Source organism: Bos grunniens, chromosome 8 (assembly GCF_055505025.1).
Source record: "Bos grunniens cultivar Pamir isolate PY7600 chromosome 8, Bosgru_T2T1.0, whole genome shotgun sequence".
NCBI classification, from domain to species: domain Eukaryota; kingdom Metazoa; phylum Chordata; class Mammalia; order Artiodactyla; family Bovidae; genus Bos; species Bos grunniens.
In genome coordinates, this window is record NC_141172.1 from 90,913,809 (window position 1) to 90,935,236 (window position 21,428).

The following is a 21,428-nucleotide window of genomic DNA, read 5'->3' on the forward strand; positions in this document are numbered from 1 at the left end:
AATAGCAGAAAAAAACTTACCATTTTAATAACTGAACTTTTAATAATTCAATTGAATTTTTGCTATAATGTAATACAGCAATAAGGAGTTATCTAGGTTGTTCAGCTGCTAAGTCGTGTCCAACTCTTTGAGACCCATGGACTGCAGCATGTCATGCTTCACTGCTCTTCATCATCTCCTGGAGTTTGCTCAAACTCATGTCCATTGAGTCGGTGATGCCAGCCAACCATCTCATCCTCTGTCATTCCCTTCTCTTGTCTTCAATCTTTCCCAGCATCAGGGTCTTTTCCAATGAGTTGGCTCTTTGCATCAGGTGGCCAAAGTGTTGGAGCTTCAGCATCAGTCCTTCCAATAAATATTCAGGGTTGATTTCCTTTAAGATATCTTTGTCCAAAGATATATTTCTATCATTTAATAGCATAAACTTACAATGTTATTTTAATGAATGAACAATGAACTTTTTTTGTAATGTAATACAGCAATAAGGAGCCATCTAGGAAGTGAGTTTAGATAGTAATTACATAACCTGAAATACAATTAGCAGCACTAGAACTCAATATCCACTAAAACAATTTCTTCTCTAACGTTACTCTAATTTTTACCAAATATAGCCAAATTAAGACTAATTTATTTGCAGTGTAAGTCTAGTTTCAATAAATTGGACCTGCTTGTTTACATTAGTTTAACAACTCTGGTGGTTGATCATTTACACTCTGGTCAATGTGCTTTGATAATGCTTTTATAAGGACTCAGATTGACTGCTGAAAGCCTCCTGAGGCCAGGAATATCATTCCAAAGACTTGCCATGAGATCTGACTGTAACAATTATAGAGTTGGGTGAATTTCTCTCTTCTGAATTTCCCCAAAATATCTTGAGGTTCTTACACCTGCCAGAAAGTGACCTTTCTTAGTCACCTGGTGAGGTTGCTGGGAACTCTATGAGCAAGGTATTAGTCTGTTTTTCTAAAGAAACGGCTCCATAAAGTCCATTTTAGTTCTCTGAAGTTGTCTGGTTATATCTGATTTTATGTAATTCTCAAACCTGATATTTTAGCCAAAGCCTTGGTGATATAACCAGTGCTTCCATTTGTGTCCTGTTATAAGGAAAACAGATTTTTCTTGAACTTATGCAAATAACTATGCTGCCATAAAAATAAGAATACTAAGAATTTCAAATTCTGGAGGGATACGGTAGAGAGAAAAAGATAAGTGTTTCAATTCTGCTTACAAAGGTATAATTTACCAAATTGCTTAAGGGGGAAATTTTCTTTATATCTGGAAAAGGAGGATTAAAAGACAGTAACATTTCAGACAGTCATGAAAATGATTGTTCAGCCCTGTGTAAGTAAGTCTTGTTGATCATAATTTCTGTTAACAGTTTATTAAGTCATAAAGTTTTTCCTTCAGAGTTTTGGAATGCCTTACCCGGTTCAGTGGTATTATCTGAAAGTTATCAGAAATCTGAACTTGTCAAAAGTCTTCTATTAACCTTCTTGAAGACCTTCATTTTTGTAAAGGCATCAGAATAAAAGAACAACTGTCTATAAATGACAAAAAGACTTTAAGTGGCATGGTTAAGATACGACTACAATGCAACTGAAGGGGAAATTTTTATTTTTCTGTGACATACAAAATTTTAAGATAATAACCAGAATTATGACTGACAACATACAGGACATATTTGAATTTTAGGAATTTCATTTAGCTTGTAGAATGTTTATATTAGTAATATTTGTCCATACAGTATAACCTAGGAAAGTTTATCATTACTTATTTGACGATGTGTTCCACATTATTTAAAATATCAAATAAGCCTCATTAATATCTTTCTTTGAGATGTTTCAGGGGCCCTCTGAAACACCCCAAAGTTAGCTAGAGATCAAAAGGACTTCATTTAGAATTTGGGGAGGTTTGTCAAAGATAACAAAAGGTTTTAAAACACTTGGTCAAATAGGATCATAGCCACTGTGAAACGATACTCAGTTAATCATTTAACCAAAATGACAATAAAAGATTTCAAAAGTAAATGACAGAAAGTTATAACAGGGCACTTAAAAGGTAGAGAAACTTTACAATCTATTTTCAAAAGCAGATTCATATCCCAAGAAAAATTTGTTCACTTAACAGAGAGAAAACCAAATTTTAGTTTTGTACCAGCTTACTTTTAATATTAAAACATTCACTCAATTAAATTTATTACAATGTTCACCAGGTCTAATCACATACAAAACTCTTCTTAGAGATTCTTTTCAACAAACCTGTAACTTCCTGTTTCTACCTTCAGATTTTTGTCCCAAGATTTCCCATTTTCTCTATTTTTTTTTTAAACTTCTCTTAGGACAAAACTACCTTCTATTCCCTTAACAAAAAACATTATAATCCTTTTACTTTTTTCTTTCCCTTGCATATGATGATGCTTTCCTTATTAATTTTAGTAGTTCCAGTTATATGTGTTAATCAGAATGGTCAACCTTACAACCTCTAACCTCTAGAGAAAACCTAGACGCAAGCAATTATGAATTGTCATGCTAGCATCTACAGATTTGCAAACTTATGAACATATTCTACAACCTCCAGAAACAGATTTTCTCACAGCATTATTTCTCTCCTATATGTGGTATACATGTTCAATAAACCCAAACATCTTTGCTTTTTTAATCTTAAAAGAGGATGAAAGTAGGTAAATTTAGACATGTTCAACAATTAATGTTTCATTATTATATCTTATTTGGAAATGACCCAGATATTCAATAAACTTCCATCATTTAGCTTCCTTTAGAAAAACTCTAGTTTTAAACTACTAAAAAGATTTGGAGAAACTATTTATATAGACATACTGTTAAATACTAAATTTTTTTAAAGACCTCAGAAAGATTTTTAAAATTTGAAGAAACACTGGTTTATAACATTGTATAAGTTTTACGTGTACAACATTATGTTTCATCTTTTGTATACCCTACAGCGGTACCTACCACAAGACGTTTCCATCTATCATGATACAGTTGTTCGGTCCCTTTTACCCATTCCACCCGTTCCCAACACCCCTCCCCTCTGGTGACCAGTACTTTGGTCTCATTAGCTATGTGTTTGCTTTGGTTTCATTTTACTTTTATATTCCACATATGAGTGAAATCATACAGTATGTGTCTTTCTCTGACTTACTTCACTTAGCATAATCTCCTCAAGGTCCATCCATGTTGTAGTAAATGGCAGGATCTCATCTTTTTTTTTAATAGCTGAGTAGCATTCCATCGTATATATACATACCACATCTTTTTTTCCCTCATGAATGCTGTATTTTTGAGATAGAATTAATGTCATAAAATCCAGTCTTTTAAAGCACACATTTCAGTGCGTGTTGTGTACAGTCATGTTTGACTCTTTGCGACCCAACGGACTGTAGCCCACCAGGCTCCTCTGTCCATGGGATTTTCCAGGCAAGAATACTGGAGTGAGTTGCTATTTCCTTCTTCAGGGGATCTTACCAACCTAGGGATTGAGCCCGCATCTCTTGCACCTCCTGTATTGGCAGACAGATTCTTTACCACTAGTGCCACCTGGGAAGCCTCAGTACATTTCAGTGGTTTATAGTATTTTAACAAAGTTGTTACCATCATCACCACTAGTTCTATCAACCAAAGAAGAAATTGTGTATCCATTAGCAGTCATTTCCCATTTCTCACTTGGTCCCTGGCAACTGTTAGTGAGCTTTCTATGGATATGCCTATTCTGGATATTTCATAGAAATGGGAGTAATTACTCTACGTCAGGCTTCCTTTGAAACTGTGGGTAAAATATATTTCACCTGCCTTCTCTCATCAAGGTTTTAAGACTTCCATGTCCTCTAAGCAGCATGTAACCTAAATAAGCAGCCCAAGGGACTTGACTAGTGGTCTGGTGGTTAACCCTCCATGCTCCCAATGCTGGGGGCCTGGATCCTATCCCTAGTTAGGGGACTAGATCTCACATGCTACAACAGAAGATCCCGCATACCTCAACAAAGATCAGAGACAGAAATAAATAAATATTATTTAAAAAAAAGATATTTGCCTGAGTTGCTTTCCAGGAACTTGGAGTCAGCGGCATCTAGGTTGAGCTGAGCCAAGAGTCAGGTGTGTCTAGTTTGTGCTACGCTGGTTAGGACTAGATAGGACTATCACCCTTGAACTGGGCACACATGGGCATCTGCACTTGTGACCTTTTGAACTTGCAAAGGCCTATAGCTTAGTTACACCTGAGTAGACTGACGATTATCACATCTTTTCCAATTACCTTTCCCCACTCTCCAAGCCTCAGACAGCCCTGATTCTTTTTTCTTTATCCCATAAACACCTGAGCCCCTTGCCTTCTTGGAGCAGGTTTTGAGACCTGTCCTCCCATCTCCTCGCTTTGCTGCAAACTTGGCGTCTCACTGATACAACACATCTTCTTTATTCATTCATTTAATGGGCATGTAAGTTGTTTCCTTATCTAGGCTATCGTATATAATACTGTGATGAACATGGGATGCGTATATTTTTTTGAATTAGTGTTTTTTATTCTCTAGATAAATACTCAGAAGTGGAACAGCTGGATCGTATCATAGTTCTATTCTCTTTTTAAATTGAAGTAGAGCTGATTCAGTCTCATGTTAGTTTTAGGTACGCGGCAAAGTGATTCAATTTATCTGTATAGGTATATATCGTATTTTCCATTATAGGTTACATATTATATAAGTACATATTTATTTTCCATTTAGGTTATTATAAGATATTTAATATAATTCTCTATGCTATGCAAATTCTTGCTGCTTTTCTATTTTATGTGTAGTATCCATTAATCCTGTACTCTTATTAATAATTATTCCACCTCTCCTGCCTCTTTGGTAATGGTAGTTTGCTGCCTATGAGACTGTTTCTATTTTATATATATTCATTTGTATTATTTTTTAGATTCCACATATAAATGATATCATATATTTGTCTTTGTCTTACTTCACGAAGTTTAATATTCTCTAGGCCCATCCACGTTGCTGCAAATGGGAATATTTCATTTTTTTATGGTTAAGTAAAATTCCATTGTACATATATACCACATCTTCTTAAGCCAGTCATCTGTTGATGGGCGTAATTTCTTAAAGCATGCACCCATACAAGAATACTGGAGTGGGTTGCCATTTCCTTCTCCAGGAGATCTTCCTGACTCAGGGATCGAACCTGTGTCTCCTGCTTGGCAGGCAAATTCTATACCACTGAGCCCCCAGGGAAGCCCCCAAAAAACTCTTGCCCAACTTGCATTTATTTTTTTTTTTTTCTCTTATGAATGGATTTTATTTTTTTTCCTTTTTTTAATTTTATTTTTAAATTTTACAATATTGTATTAATTTGCTTATGAAAATATCATTATGCCAAGTTACTTTTCTTGCTGAAAACGTCTATAACAGAGAAAACAAATTTGACTTTTAGTAAACCTAGGTACAATAATGGAGAAGGCAACGGCATCTCACTCCAGTACTCTTGCCTGGAAAATTCCGTGGACGGAGGAGCCTGGTAGCCTGCCGTCCATGGGGTCGCTAGGAGTCAGACATGACTGAGCGACTTCACTTTCACTTTTCACGTTCATGCACTGGAGAAGGAAATGGCAACCCACTCCAGTGTTCTTGCCTGGAGAATCCCAGGGACAGGGTAGCCTGGTGGGCTGCCGTCTATGGGGTCGCACAGAGTCGGACACAACTGAAGCGACTTAGCAGCAGCAGCAGCAGCAGCAGCAGGTACAATAGGAGTTTTACATTTAAGGCTGTCAACTCTAAAGAGAGACTTATTTCATTTTTAAAAACTTCTTTACTACTTCTTCCTTTTTAAAAAAAATCTTCTGCTGCACTGTGCAGCATGCAGGATCTTAGTTCTCCAACCAGGCATTGAACCCACACCCCCTGCATTGGGAACTCAAGAGTCTTAACCACTGGACTGCCAAGGAAGTCCCAGGTCTATTTCATTAAATCAACAAACTCATTTTTATTCACTAAAGATTAATCCTAGAGCACATGTTCTTAAAAAAATTTGCCTTAGTTTCTATTACATTCAGAAATATTTAATTTAAAAGCACTTATTTTTAAGCCAATTAAAAAAAGCTCTTTATGAATTAGATTTTGTGGGAGGGAGCCTTTCCAGTTGGTTTGGTAGGATAAAACTACTATTGAAAACCATGTGGTTGGACAGTTTTAAGCTTCTCTGTGTATGAGCCTAGGGTCATTCAGCTCTTGTACATCTCAGTTTTTCCCTCTGGCAGTCTGAAACTGCTGCGGGCACTTGGAACTCTAGATGGCCCATCCTTATGTGTGTGTGTGTGTGTCCCTGGATAAGTGAGTTTTTAATTAATGAGTGGGCTTCCCTATGCACTGCTGCATAGTAGGAAGACTATACCATTCCTACAAGTTTCTCAGTTTCCTCAGAAAGCTGCCACCAATTTGGAGGAGCTTTTTATCACTTCTTTTCAGAACTTGAAGCTCTTATGTGGTATCTTCACTTTTAGTTCGACAAACTCTGTTAAATTAGCCAATTTAAGGGAAAATGCTATGCCATCCCCTTAGTTGATCACCCAGTCCAGTGTCTTTTAATTGGTCAATTTACTCCGTGTCTTTCAATGGAGAATTCAAGTCTTCCCAGTATCTTTCAACTAAGAATTCAGGGTACCTCTTTCCTGAACTGCCTAAAGTTCAAGGAAACACCACTCCTTACAGCAAAGAATTTATCAACCAATATGAGATGTCTGAGACCCAGGAGAGACATACCCAGTTGTGTGGACTCCTGGTGGAAGTGGATGGGCACAAGGGGCCCTTGCTGGTACCTTGGTACCTCTGGATCCTCACAGAACTCAGCTGATGGAGAGAAATCAGCTCTGAGTCCCTTCATGGTCACCAAAACTGTCCACTGAAAGAAAAACATACAACATAAAAGTTGTGAATTTCCGTTTTACTCAGGGAACTTACTGAGGACCATAGCCTGGGAAGCAGCCTCTCAGACAGCTGTGAGGAACTGCTCCAAGGAGACAAGGGAGGAGCCAGTAAATACATGAATTTTGGGGCTAGGAAATACATGACATAAAGCACATATCTTCATAATAGATTACTGTTAGTCACAAAGAACAGATATCTGAAGTTAATGAATTTAGTGCTTTTTTATGTACGGGAAGATGCAAGAACCTGTGATCTTTGAGATTTTTTCTGAGATATTCATCTTAACTATCTAGGGACCCATTCCAAAATAACAGAATGCTCCATCCTGTCTTTGCATCTTGATTCCTCTCAGGGTGCACTGTTGTTGGGCAATTACAGTGGACTGTGACATAACCCTTTGTATAAGTGGATCATGAGTGATACCCTTGGTCCTTTATTTTTGTTCACAGAGGTTTTAGTTCAGTAAGTAAGACATAACGACTTAATCCATTACTGAAAGGCAAGTGTTACCTACCAGAACTATGCTTGGGAGGAAGAATAGGGAAGGGATGTCATCTGAATTCTCTTCACCGTCTCCAAATAAGATCATGTGCCTCTTGCTTTATGAACATCTTCAACAGGAAATAATACCATTATCCTGCAGTAAAGTTCAGTTCAGTTGCTCAGTCATGTCCGACTCTTTGCGACCCCATGAATTGCAGCACGCCAGGCCTCCCTGTCCATCACCGACTCCTGGAGTTCATTCAGACTCACGTCCATCGAGTCAGTGATGCCATCCAGCCATCTCATCCTCTGTCGTCCCCTTCTCCTCTTGCCCCCAATCCCTCCCAGCATTAGAGTCTTTTCCAATGAGTCAACTCTTCGCATGAGGTGGCCAAAGTACTGGAGTTTCATCTTTAGCATCATTCCTTCCAAAGAAACCCCAGGGCTGATCTCCTTCAGAATGGACTGGTTGGATCTCCTTGCAGTAAAGTTCAAGCAAACTGCAAATGTGAATGAGTTGCTTGTAAGAGGTAACATATCAGCTTAAGTTCACAATAGCCAGTATGTGCATGTGTAGGGTCAGAGTGTTTCCTGAGGTTCTGAGGAGGTGGAGAGAGAAGAGAGTTGGCTGAGAGCACAAATATCATGGAGGTGACAGGAGCAGGAATCCAGCTTTAGAGACTGTACAAGAGCTGGGATGCTGGAGGTAGTCTCAGCTGACTTCACAGCCGTGTAGTAACTGTAACCGAGTGGTCAGTATTGCCAGTCTTATTCTTCCTGAGGTGGAGAAGGAATATCAATAAGGCAAGATTCCAAACATTCACAAGCCCCTGGCCATACACTAGTATTATGAGAACTTCTTTTAACTTAGTTTGGCCACAATCTTCAAGCTCCAGAAATTCATAACTGAATGTATCCAAATGAATGTAACTAATGTGATTAATATATGTAGTTTGTTAATGAATATTTAAATTGATATCTTATGCCAGTTGTATTGATATCAATTCTCCTTTATTGACCTCATTATAATTTAAAAGACAGAGAATAAAAAAGACTAGAAATAAGTAATAATCATGAACAATATAAGACAGTACATATATAATTAAATAAAAAATAGAATTTTTCAAACTGAAGTAATGTACAGACACCCGTCTAAAGGAAAATAAACTTCTCATGGACCATCTAGTCCTTATAATTTTTGATAAAAATATATCAACCTTGGTATAAATGCTTTATGCTTATATAGCTATAAAACCAAAACACACTTACAAACTCAATATAAAGTCAGATAAGCTTCACCTGAACAATATCTGATGTGACATTTGATGCTATTTTGCTGAAAGGAAGACCCTACCTGCAATGTAAATATTGCATGATACAGATTCTTTGTACTTCAATGATCTCTTAACTCTTGACTGCTCAATGGAGAAGATGCCTAACTTCTGTCCAAATGGATTCTCCTGAGACTTCTATAAATTCCAAAGGTGAAGGTGGGGGGTTGTGCTTGGAAACCTAACTGTCCCAAATTTATGCTCAGAGGGGTTGAACTGAATAAACAGGCACAATACCCTGGGCTGGGATAATGATTATTGCATTATAAAAAAAAAAATTGCGGGGGGGGGTAAAGAACATTTAAGCTCTACTCTTTTAGCATATTTCAGTTATAAATATGGCTCAATTTTTTTCATGAAAATGAGAGTATACTAGTCATACTCTCATGGTGCTTCATGTTAGCACTATATATTTAGATACATTTTCCATTGTGAAGCTGTACCATTATTTAGCCAGCCATTCTTGATAAGTACCATAAAATAATACATCCAGTCCTGCTTTTTTTCATTCCAGGTTCACAAAGTAGCTTTCTGATTATCTATAGATGCACACACCAGCTGCAAGAAGAGAAATTAATAACCAGAGAATGAAAATTATCTTATTGAATAGTCAACAAAAGAGCATTCTGGCTAGAATATTACACAGAAGTCTGGAAATGAGTGCTTTCTTTAGTCCTGATCACTGGTAGGGATCCTAAAACTCTAATCAGCTTTGTGTTTGCTCCAGAATAGGAAGTAAGGTGACTTCACCTGCACACCACCTGGGGAGATAGCTTTACGTTAAGCAACTGTTCCTTAGCAGCTGTCTCCTTCTTGCATTCCATTTCAAGTTTTAACACTACCTTCATTGTCAGAGTTGGTGGGTTTCAGCAGCAAGAGCCTGGACATGAACTGGAAAGTCTTAATCAAAGGAACAGAGATTTGAACTGGGCCTTAATAGACAGATACAATTTAGATAGGTGACCCAGATGGTGATTAATAAGTGAGGGCCATATATCACAAGCACGTTCAGCTGTCACCTTCTGAAAGACAGTATACAGTGTTGATGGCATGGACTGAAAATACACATAGTGGGTAATACCTGTGGTAGAAAAATATACATGAGAGAGGGAATCTTCAGTGTCATCACTCTCTTCAAAACATAGTGAGATAAGAAAAGGGATAAAAGGGGTATACATACTGAAAAGGAAAAAAGACAAGAGTGTTATTTTTTGGCTGCATGGCTTGTGGGATCTCAGTTCCCTGACCAGGGATTGAACCCAGGCCACAGTAATGAAAACCCAGAATCCTAACCACTAGGCCACCAAGGTACTCCAAGACAGCTCTTATTTGCAGATTATATGATTTTTCTCCATGCAAAAAAAGGAATCTAAGAGAACAAGAGAGTTTTATAATACTAAGTCAAAAACAATATATATTTATATACATACAGCTTGTTCTACATAGCACTTATAAACTGTTGGAAAATATAAAGTCTTATTCTTAATACCAACAAAACCTATGTACTATCTAGATATAAACTTAGTAAGTAACAGGAAAGAGATACAAGAAGAAAAACATGAAATTTTACTGAAACATAAAATTAGACTTGAGAAAAGTGAAGAGATATGTACCTGGTTGAGAAGACTAAATACTAGAAAGTAGTCATTTCTTTCTAAATTAGTCTATAAATACAATGTACTATATCAAACTCTCAATTGGATTTTGTCTGTTAAATTTACAGATGGCTCTGATTCCCTGCTCCTGCTATAGATCCCATTTCCAAATACTATCACACTGGGGGACACATGTGAGTTTGAGAAAGGGAGCAGAATTCAGTCCCTAACACTGGATTATTAAAGTGTTGGGAAATGGGCTCTTCCATTTTTCCCTCTGCAGGAATAAAAAGAGCCGTAATTTCAGCGTAAAATAATTTCCTTACAAACCATCATCAAAGGGGTTAAGGGAGTGTCTACCTGCTAGCAACAGGACCACTTTTCAGCAAGACTCCTCCCTTTCTTTTGTAGAAGTCAAGTGGGAGCCCCAGATCTGTGTCTCTTGCTAAGTTGCTTGAGTCCTGTCTGACCCTTTGCGACCCTATGGACTATAGCCACGAGGTTCCTCTGTCCATGGGGTTCTCCAGGCAAGAATACTGGAGTGGTTGCTTTGTCCTTAGTGAGACTCGACAGTGACATTTTTTTCAGCTCTCACAGCTCAAGGTCCTCCAGCACTGATTACCCTTACCCTTTGTTCAACCAGTGGGCACTGCGGTGTGCTGCCAATGTTTCCCCCTCCACTATCAGAACCGAGGAACTCATTTTCCCCAGCTGCTGGCAGTGCTGGACCTCGACAGTAGTGAGTTGAGTCCCCTCCAGAGACTGCACTTCGATGAAGGAAGCCAAACCTGGTTCAAGCTCCTGCCCTCTTCCCCAGTATCCATCTCCAATGACTGACTGATGCAGGGGTAGAAAAGCCTGGCCTCCCTGACTCAATTCAGGGTCACTCTGAAAGACTTTCCCAGTTCTAGAGCTACCCATCATATTAGTGGAGGACTTTGGAGTGACAGCAACACAGTCCAACTTCTTCTTCTCCCTCATCCTGCTTCCTTCACTTCCCTTAGGTACTAAACCTCTTACACACAAATCTCCATCTCAGATTCTATTTTCTGAGGACTTCAATAAGGAGCAATCTCTTATTCCTAGTTGGCTTTGCCTGTGCCCTTTATGTATCCTTGCTTCACTTCTCTGCATTCTTTGAAACTCTTAAGTATCTTCTGGAATTCCAGATCAATCAGCAAAAAAAAACTTTATACGAAGGCTGAGACAGACAATTTTCTTTCAGTCCCTTGGATGTTAGAATAATTGTATCTAGTTTACTTTTATGGGGAGGGGTCTCCAATAGGCACCCAGCCTTGATAGTTCCTGGGCTTTGTTTCCTATCCCCCTTGCCCTCCAAGGCCATGAAAATCTATGTTCATATTCACCCAGTTTGACAAACACCATGCTACTGGAAATGAAAATTCCAAATCTTACCTTTGTAATTATGTTCCACACCCTCACCCCAATGCCTAATGCAAGCATTTCAGTCATGCTGTTCTTTCTCCTCAAAGGTCAGGTGGATTGCTAGGTACCTAGTAGTAGCGATAGGAAATAGTGGACCTACCGAGTGAGAAGTGAAGCACTCCTAGGAGTGCTTCCAACTTTCCAAATTCTCATCCTCTAATGAGGCAGTCATAACAAGGACCAGTGTATAATGAAATCAAAATGATAAAACTATTCATAACCTAACCATAGAATGACACATGATATAAAAAGACAATTTTTCTGACTGTAACATAGAACATAACTTTTTAGAACAAGTGGAGCTTTTCTGACAACCTGTGACCACATATCAGCTCTTATGCTTCCATAGACCCCGCTGGGACTCCCTATCCTCACTCTCTGAGGGTGAGAGGCCTGACTCTGCCTCCCTGGATTGAGCCAAGATCATGGTCCCCAGAATTCACAAAGAGGGCTAGGCCTGGTGTGGCATAGTGGGCCAGGTGATCTGGAGAGGAGGAGGCAGAGTGTGGAGAAGGAGATGGCTGCGGCCATGGTGAATGATGATAAGCTAGGGGAGGGAGAGGACAAGGGAGGGCTGGCTTCTGAAGAACTCTCTCAGGCAGAACTGGATATCATCACTTAAAGCAGTGGTCCTCAAACATGCTCAGAGGTGGGGCATAATTTAAAAAGTAAGAACTTGGATTTTTAGAGAGCTTTCCCCCAAAGATTCTAAGATTTCACCAAGTATAAAGCAGACGCCATGGAATCTGTGTTTCTGTTTAACGAGTGGTATCATACTGGATAGAATACAACTGGTCTAAAAATAGGATAAATAAGGAACTTCTAGAATCAATGGCAACCCACTCCAGTACTCTTGCCTGAAAAATCCCATGGATGGAGGAGCCTGGTGGGCGCAGTCCATGGGGTCACTAAGAGTCAGACATGACTGAGTGACTTCACTTTCACTTTCATGCATTGGAGAAGGAAATGGCAACCCACTCCAGTGTTCTTGCCTGGAGAATCCCAGGGACAGGGTAGCCTGGTGGGCTGCCACCTATGGGGTCGCACAGAGTCGGACACGACTGAAGTGACTTAGCAGCAGCAGCAGCAGAATCATGTTTAGTACACAAATAACCCCATCCAGAGTACACGGAATACTGGAATGCATGGAGATACAACAAAAATCTTACAGCAGAACATCTGCAGCAAGCACAGACAGGGTGGTAAACAAAAATCCAAAATATCTTAATTTTATCCTCTATGAAAGCATTAAGCCTCTGCTACTTAGTTGCTCAGGTTTTTAAGAGTTAAAGTGAAATCGCTCAGTCGTGTCTGACTCTTTTGTGACCCCATGGACTGCAGCCTATCAGGCTCCTCCGTCCATGAGATTTTCCTGGCAAGAGTGCTGGAGTGGATTGCCATTTCCTTCTCCAGGGGATCTTCCCGACCCAGGAATCAAACCCAGGTCTCCTGTATTGCAGGCAGACTCTTTACCATCTGAGCCACCAGGCCAAAGAGTTAATATTGTACTCTACAAGCAAAGCTTTACAATATTAACTCTTTGGCCATGTCTTAACTCTTAAAAATCTGAACAACTAAGTAGCAGAGGCTTAATACTTTCACAGAGGATAAAAAGCTTTGGCCTTCCCTGGTGGCTCAGACGGTAAAGCATCTGCCTACAATGCGGGAGACCCGGGTTCTATCCCTAGGTTGGGAAGACCTCCTGGAGAAGGAAATGGCAACCCACTCCAGTATTCTTCCCTGGAAAATCCCATGGACGGAGGAGCTTGGTTGGCTACTGTCCATGGGGTCCCAAAGAGTCGGACACGACTGAGCGAGTTCACTATCACTAAGCAAAGCTTTCGAAGAACTGGAGGTGAAAAGCACGTTGCCTGCTGCCACCTGGTGGCAGAACCTTATATTTAACCAAGACTGGCAACAAGTCTGAAGAAGGGTCCTTGGAGAAACAGCCATTTAGTAACTTGGAAAAAATCACTTGAAATCTTTATGACTCTGCTCCTTTTTAAAAAGGATTATTACTTAAATTATAATGTTGATACAAGCAATCAAATACAAGAACTTTCAAAGGTATAGAATAGTAAATGTCCTTGTGCATGCTAAGTTGGCTTCAGTCGTGTCTGATTCTTTGTGACCCTATGGACTGTAGCCTGCCAGGCTCCTCTGTCCATGGGATTCTCCAAGCAAGAATAATGGAGTGGGTAGCCATTCCCTTCTCCAAGGCACCTTCCCGACCCACGGATCGAACCCTGGTCTCCTGCATTGCAGGCAGATTCTTTACCATGTGAGCCACCAAGGAAGCTTCCCCCGCACCCCCCCCCCCCCAAATATTCTTATAGCCCAGCAACATTCTGCCATTTAGTAGTGAGGACCAAATTTATTTTTCCAGGGTTATTCTTTTTTTCTCTTGATTACGATTGTGGGCTGGTAGCTTGTGAACATGTGCTAGCTGATCAGAAACTGGAAACATGGTCAATGAAAGAGGTCTTGGCCATCTTCCCTTTCATCTATTCCATTTTCTCTAGGGTGAAGCCACCTCTTTGAATCAGAACAGGCTTTTGGGAAGGTGTCATGACTGGAGCTCTTGGGAGAAATAGATCTCACCAGTAGCTGGAGAATCTGGTTATCTACATGGTGAGAATTAAAATGTTCTATAAAGGTCTGCTGTCTTCTCAATACCTTCTCCAGCACTCTAAAGTGTGGGTGGAATAGGGGTGTCTTGAGTTGACCTGGCACCATTTCCCTGTAAAAAAAAAAAAAAAAAAAATGAGAGGCCCAAAATGGAGTCACTTGTGCTAAAAGGAAGACTTAATACCTGACCTTATGGCAGTCACAATCCTCTCCAAGAAGGTAATCCTAACTGGTCAGTGTGAAATTTTCTGGTCACCACCAATGAGGTAAACCTTTCCATCCTTGAAAGGAAGACGAAGTAAACTGGCACACAGATCCTCTCATCCACTATGGACAGGCTACCTAAATTTGAAATAATCTTTGTCTTTGACTTCCTGATCTTACCTTTAAAAATCTCTCCCTTTCTATAGCCTTTTGGAGTTCCCCTCTACTTGCTAAACAGGATGCTGCCCAATTCATGAATTATTCAATAAAGCTAATTAGATATTTTAATGTTTACTCAGGTGGAGCAACATCCCTGAGATTCTTTTAGTTTTCCCATCTCTGTGTTTATTTCCTTATCAAGCCAGGTAACAAGAAGGCTCCAACAGTTTCAGGCCTCACAAGAAATTCAGAAGATAAGTAAACTGCTTCAGTCCCATTATTCCAAGCAATTCAGCCCGATTAAACTATCCACTGTTAAGAGCAGACCTTTGGGTTTGGGAATGGGACTTACTATTTGAATTAAGACAATCCTTGAAGAGGGAAGTGAAGTCAGCTTCCTTCAAGACATAGAGAATGAAGGGGTCTAAATGGATATAAATAATCATATGTGCCAGGGTCCAGCCTCAGTGGATCCAGGGAAATTCGAAGGAGAGACGGCTTCGGCGATCAGGATACGATACCTTTAATTAAATATTAATTAGAGATATAAAGAGTAATAGAATGAGGATACCTCAGTAGGAAAATTCAGTGGAGAAAAGAGGCTGAATAACTTGGTTTACGTGGAAAGCTAGTAAAATTCCAAGGCAAGGAATTTACATCACCTACGTAGGCCGCAGGCGTCCTCCTGTTCTCCTGAAGGAGAGGAGACACTAAGGCCTCCCCGGTCAGATCTTAGAAGCCCAGGCATAATTAGTAGGCTTGACGAGCCTCCACGCTCAAGATGGAAATTCAGCCAGAAGGTGAGAGAAAGAACGACATGGGGAAACCAGTCTTTCGAGGAACTGATCCCATTTTTTGTTTTTCCAGGGTCTGTTTTTATACACTGAAATGTTATACAAAAGTCATGTGGGGTCAGCAGTCCTGACTTTTATTAAAGTCAGGTGCTTCATACAAATGTATACAGAGGTCTTAGGGGTGTTACATCATCTTCTGGCCAGGGGAGCCTGCTGACAATTTATGACCCTCTCCTTGTGACAGCGGTCAGTCAACCAGAACACTTATTTCTCCAGGGGTGATTACTCTTAAAACAGACGCCACCTTCCGAAGGTACCAGATAAAGTTACATTCCTATAGGGTGAGGGTGCAGTGGGTTTTAATTAAGGAAAGAATTTGCTTAGCCTAAGGTCTAATGTGATTAATATCAAAGGTTAATACTTATTTTTATATTTATTAATGTGTATAAGGGCAGGGGATTTGGAGACTTAGCAGTAAACATTGGCTCAACAAATGAAAAACCCTTCACCAATACAATTTCTAATCAGCCTACTGTACTGTACGAATAGTTTTCTAACTTCTCTAAAGAACTTGTTTTTAGAAGGTTTAAAGCATCTCATGTCTCTTACGGTTGGGAGGCTGTGAGCAATCACATGTGGCCTGACAAGCCTGTCAGGCAGGCTAGAGAACCTTCAGAGGAGTTTGTAGGTTGAAACACTCCTATTATGCCCAGGAATTATTATTAACTGGAGCTCTAAGTTAACTCCTTCTCCAAAAGAGGTGGTGGGGGGACAGCCCCCTGTAAAGTCAGAGGTGTAGGTGAGAGCACAAAGTAGTAAAGTAGGCAGACTCTGGTTTTGGGGGTAGATACTAGAGAATTTCCAGGGGGACTCCTGAGGCTCGATCCCACTTTTGCGTATGTCGAGCCTCCTTCCTCATGACCTTTGCCATGGGCGGAGTTCCTCACCCTGGCTCCCGGCACATATGAGTAAAATTCTGGTTGTGTTCTATTCAGGTGAGAGAGGGGAAGTGGATGCTGAGTAGGCAACCAACAACATTCTCCTAGACCAGGAATTGATTTAGCACAATATAACACATATTGATAACACTCAAATGAAATTCAACTAGGGTCAGGCAATCAATTACCAATAGTGGGGATCACCACAAACAGGAATAAAATAACCACTCAGCTCTAGGCAATGTGGCAATGCAAAAATATAAACCTAGTGTTGCCAGACCTTCAACATTTTCAAGAGAAGTTGGTAATCTATCTATCTATGTATTTTTTGGCCGTGCCATGTGACATATGAGATCCCTGATTAGGGATCGAATGCCATATAGCCTGCATTGGAAGCGTGGAGTCTTAACCACGGGACCGCCAGGGAAGTCCTAAAAATATCTTAAAAGGCAGTCAATAGTGTCCAAAATAAACAAACCATACTTGTAGGCCAAGTACAGCCTGTGACTTTAAACTTTACAAACTCTGGGCTAGAATCACTGCATGCCATTCAGTGGTTCTATGCATGCAAGATTTGCCAAGAGCAAAGAAGTCAAAGGAGGGAGGTCAGAGAGAGTCATTTCATACAATGCTTTCCCTGACAGGTCCCCGAACATGGTTCTCAGGCTTCTGCTTCACCCAAAGAGTTCATTTGGAACCAGTTGCCTCTTTACCACTGGGCAAGTGTTCTAAGTATCAGGAAACATGAACGCTTGTTTCCCACTGTTTACATTCTGACTTTACTGGGTACTTTTTCATAACTCTGTGAGGCATACAGCTTTTCATCAATAAATTAGTTTGATTACCTTCCTATCATTAAAACACATTCAGTTTAATTGAGTGGAAAATAGCAGTTTGTTATTAACTAAAATCAATGCTTAATTAGAAAACAACTTATTGATTTATGTTTATTTATTCCCTGGTCAATTTCTTGTTGAAAAGATACACAAAGGTCGTAACTGTCAATCCCGTTTGCACATTAGAATCTTGTGGGGGTGGGGGAGAGTTGGGGAAATGCTTTTTTTTAAAATGTGGATGCCCAGGCCCTACACAAGAGGGACTAAAACTCCCCAAGTGATTTTAATGTGTAGACAGAGCTGTCATACATTTCCCTGTAATAGTTACAACCTTCTAAACTTACCGAATCTCTTGGGTTTTCTCCAGAACCTTTCATTTCAGCAAGAAGGGGCTCACAGTAATATTTTCCCGAGATGTCTGAAAGTTAGTCCTTTCCCCTGGGGATTGACGGCGCCATCAGCCAATCGCCAGTCTGAGGAGAACCAATAATAGGTAACAGAACAATAGGCACTGTAAACAAAAGGTACTCAGGTTAAAAAAAAAAACCAACAAAAACAGTGGGGGGGGGGGGGCGGTGCTTAAGGGTTTCCCTGGTGGCTCAGCTGGTAAAGAATCCGCCTGCAATGCGGGAGACTTGGGTTCGATCCCTGGGTTGGGACGATTCCCTGGAGAAGGGAACGGCTACCCACTCTAGTATTTTGGCCTGGAGAATTCCATGGACTGTATAGTTCATGGGGTCGCAAAGGGTCGGTCACGACTGAGCGATTTTCACTTTTCACAGTAAAAAAAAAAAAAAAAAAACAAGTCGCGCAGTAGCAATGGTTAACAAACGGGAAAAAATCTGGGACGTTTCCTCTGACGTCAGCGAGGCCTCGATTTAGCGGCCGCCGGGCGCCCAAGAGCTGCTAGACAGAGCTTACTTCCGGAAGCGGGGCGCCCTCGATTCGCGTCACTTCCGCCCGGTTGAGTCTTGTCCTTCACGCTGCCAGATTGAAGCGACTTCCTCTTTTCTTTCCCTTCTTCCTCCCCTTGGACCCGCCTCCCGGAAGCTTCGCTGGGTCTTCACTTGTGGGTTAGGGGTGAGAGGTGGGAGGGCTACTCGGACCTTGGTGAATAACTGCCCCGAGTTCCACTCCCGGGCGGCGCAAGTTGGAAGAACTCAGGTCAGATCTCGGCCAAGGGCGGGACGGGACTCAGCGGGCAACGGGAATCCCCACCCTCTTCCGCTCCAAGGCCTCCCTCTCCCGGGCCTGTAATTGGCCTCTCCGAAGGCTGGGGTCCTTGGCTCCTCTGGAGTCGGATTGAGGCTATTGTCCTCCTCCTTTCTCTCCAGGCCAGGTCCCCCTCTGGTCGCTGCCACCGATACCCTTCTGGAGCTTCAGTTGGAAGCAGAGTTGTGTGTCGTCTCGGTGATGGCAGGGCTGATACCTTCAGTAGCAAAGTGCTTTAGCATCTATTCCGCTTCTTTTGAGCTCCGAAACCCTGGGAGGCGAGTAGAGCAGAGAGAGTATGTGGTCACTTGCATTGTGCATATCAAGAATTCCTTTCCAAGGCTCTCTAAGAATTAGTACTGGGATTCACACCCAGATCTAGCTTCTCTAGGGTGACACAAATTGGTGGGGAGAGCGTTTAGAAATAAGGAAACTGCAAATATAAAAAGGAAAGTTAGCATTTCTGAGTGCCTGCTTCGTGTACGGCCTTATGCTAAAGTCTTTCTGTACTTATTCATTCCTTATGAGGAGCATAGGAAGCATATACTGTTGTTATTTCTGCTTTAGGAAATTGAGGCTCAGAGATGATATATGGCTTGTTCAGTATTAATAATTAAGTAGACATCTCCCAGGTCTCTTCCAGCTCTCTGATTCTCCCAACACTAAAGAATTAATTGATTTTCTATGTTTCTAAATCAAACTATATTTTCAGCTGTTGGCATTTCAGGAAATGAGATGCCTGAAAATTTTCTAAGTCTCTTCATCTTTTGCCCATTATCTTGTATTTTAGTAGCATTCTATTTAGAACTTTGTAGTTCTGTAAATTCAGCTGCGACTCTTACTTCACAATTTACTTTTCTCTTTCCAAGAGGAACTTGAGGATCATGTTGCTAAGTGTGGAATTAATGGACCCGGGTTAAAGGATTGACAGGAAAAGTTGCTAGTTTTTACATCATAGATGGACTCTAGTTGCTCTCCTTGCCTATCTTACCTAAGATTTTTTTTGTCTCCAGGAAAACAGCTATCTTCTTGTGCCACAATGTCAGGAATTGGAAGTAAAAGAGCAGCTGGAGAGCCTGGCACATCTGTGCCTCCAGAGAAGAAGACAGCTGTTGAAGATTCAGGGACCACGGTGGAAACAATTAAACTTGGGGGTGTCTCTTCAACGGTATGTGGAAATAATGCTATGAGAGTGTGCTTTTCTTCTGTCAGTTGCAACCTAGAAGTAATAATTATGGAAGCCTTTTGGAGTAAGGGAAATTGATTTGAAAAGAAGAGGGAGATAAAACAGCCAAAAGTAGATGAAATGATGTGTTGCTCATTTCTGAAAAAGAAATATAATGACATTTGATCTTTGTTTTTAAGGGTATATTCATATTCTTTGAAGAGTCTGGTGCCAGATTCAGCATTGATTGTAGTTATTTAGCAGTGGAAAGCTATACACTGATTTTTCATTCATTGGAAACTAAGGGACCATGTACTAAGAGGCAGTGTAGCAAAATCAATCATTGAGAGAGTGCCTTCTTATTTCCTTGTCTGTAAAATGTAATCATAGTATCTATCTCGTTGGGGTTTTGAGAGGAGGAAATGAAAGGGTTCTTGTTAAGGAACATTACTTTTTAACATGGTAAGTACTCAGTATGTTATCTATTAATAGTTTTTATTGGGCTAGATATTGTGTCTATAATGGTGAGTAGAATAGACATCATCCTTATTGTTATGGAGTTGTCAATTTTTTTAGACAATTATACACCAAAAACGTATAGTAATGTTATATGTCCATTAGACACCATAAACTCACTGTGATAGGTAAGGAGTCTGTATTTTGGAACTTAACCATAGGGATATGGTATAAAAATGCTTTACATTTGTATAACCTACAAAACCGTATCTATTTTTTGAAATTGAGGATCAGAGAGTAATAGGAACACTCAGAGTAAATTGTTGATGAAGTGTAATTTCTGGGTTTCCTGTCTGGGATTCATCAGCCTCCTGTTGCCAGCAGGTGATTTTGTCTTGGCACTGTCTCACGTCACGCATCCTAGGGAAATTTTTTCATTCAATAAATATTTGTTGAGCATCTGTTATTTGCCAGACACTGTGCTTTACACTAAGGACAGCTCCTGGACTTCAGTTTATAGGTTGGCACTGAGAAAAGAATAGACTGTTATGATAGAGTGGGAAATGTGCTTTTCCCGGAGATAACTACATATGCTAAGGGATGCACAAAACACTCATCCCAGTTTGGACTTTATCCAGAAGGCAGTAAGGAGCCACTGGAAAGTTTTAAGCAGGGAAGTAACATGCTCTGACTTAGGTTTTGAGAAAAGACCATAAGGGAGCTAAGTTTATAAGCAGAAGTTCAGTTAACAAAATTGTTCCCTCGTTCCTTGTCCCTCTTCTCCCTCCTATTTTTCCTCTCTAAGGGTGGGGAGCTGGGACACACATCCACTGATTCCTGCCCCAGCTGGTTGACAGTTGCCCTTGAAGGCAATAACTTCTCTTCTGCACTTCAAGGTTTCTGTTGTAAACCAGCTGAGATTGTGGAACAAAAAACTTTGAGATTGCATGGTATGCTTCAAGTAAGGAACACTGGTGGTGTGACTGGAGCTGTCCACCAGAGCTGTGCTGAAGTCTGGCATGGAATGAAAAAGTGTCTGCTATATGTAGAAGACTGTTGCAATAATCTTGATGAAGGATCATGGTGGCTCAGGCCATTGTGAAGGTAGTGTCAACAAGATTTGTTCGTGGATTATATGAAGGGTATGAAACAAAGGAGGCAAGATGAGCCCAGGATTTTAAAAGTATGGAGTTTTCACAAGCTGAGCTAGGGAGGTATATGAAAGGAGCAGATTTTGGGGAGCTGTT

General features: G+C 40.5%; 1 protein-coding gene and 1 long non-coding RNA gene across 21 annotated transcripts in view; one reads left to right on the top strand and one right to left on the bottom strand.

The window, feature by feature from the left end:
- Positions 1–1,597: 1,597 nt before the first annotated feature.
- Positions 1,598–18,389, bottom strand: LOC147367678 (uncharacterized). Of its 14 annotated transcripts, XR_015131989.1 has the most exons (8): positions 18,039–18,297; positions 17,693–17,821; positions 15,133–15,301; positions 14,466–14,529; positions 9,223–9,306; positions 7,449–8,194; positions 6,770–6,908; positions 1,598–3,520 (listed from the first exon to the last, which is right to left on the bottom strand). It is a non-coding gene; the product is annotated as an uncharacterized LOC147367678 (long non-coding RNA). The 14 variants fall into 14 exon arrangements; XR_015131987.1 differs by lacking the exon at positions 9,223–9,306; XR_015131988.1 differs by lacking the exon at positions 1,598–3,520 and having other exon boundaries at positions 5,276–6,908.
- RNF20 (ring finger protein 20) overlaps positions 4,433–21,428 on the top strand; it is a 39,638-nt gene continuing 22,642 nt past the window's right edge. For 2 of the 7 annotated variants that reach the window (XM_086315758.1, XM_086315753.1), the window contains exons 1-2: positions 18,396–18,512; positions 19,574–19,728. Coding sequence is in view for 4 of the 7 variants with exons in the window: in XM_086315753.1 (XP_086171879.1) it covers positions 19,600–19,728 (129 nt within the window). In the remaining 3 variants the exon portion in view is untranslated. Of the gene's footprint in view, positions 4,454–18,395; positions 18,857–19,573; positions 19,729–21,428 lie in introns of those variants that run through there. The other 5 variants (XM_086315760.1, XM_086315756.1, XM_086315757.1 and 2 more) reach the window with 4 other exon arrangements.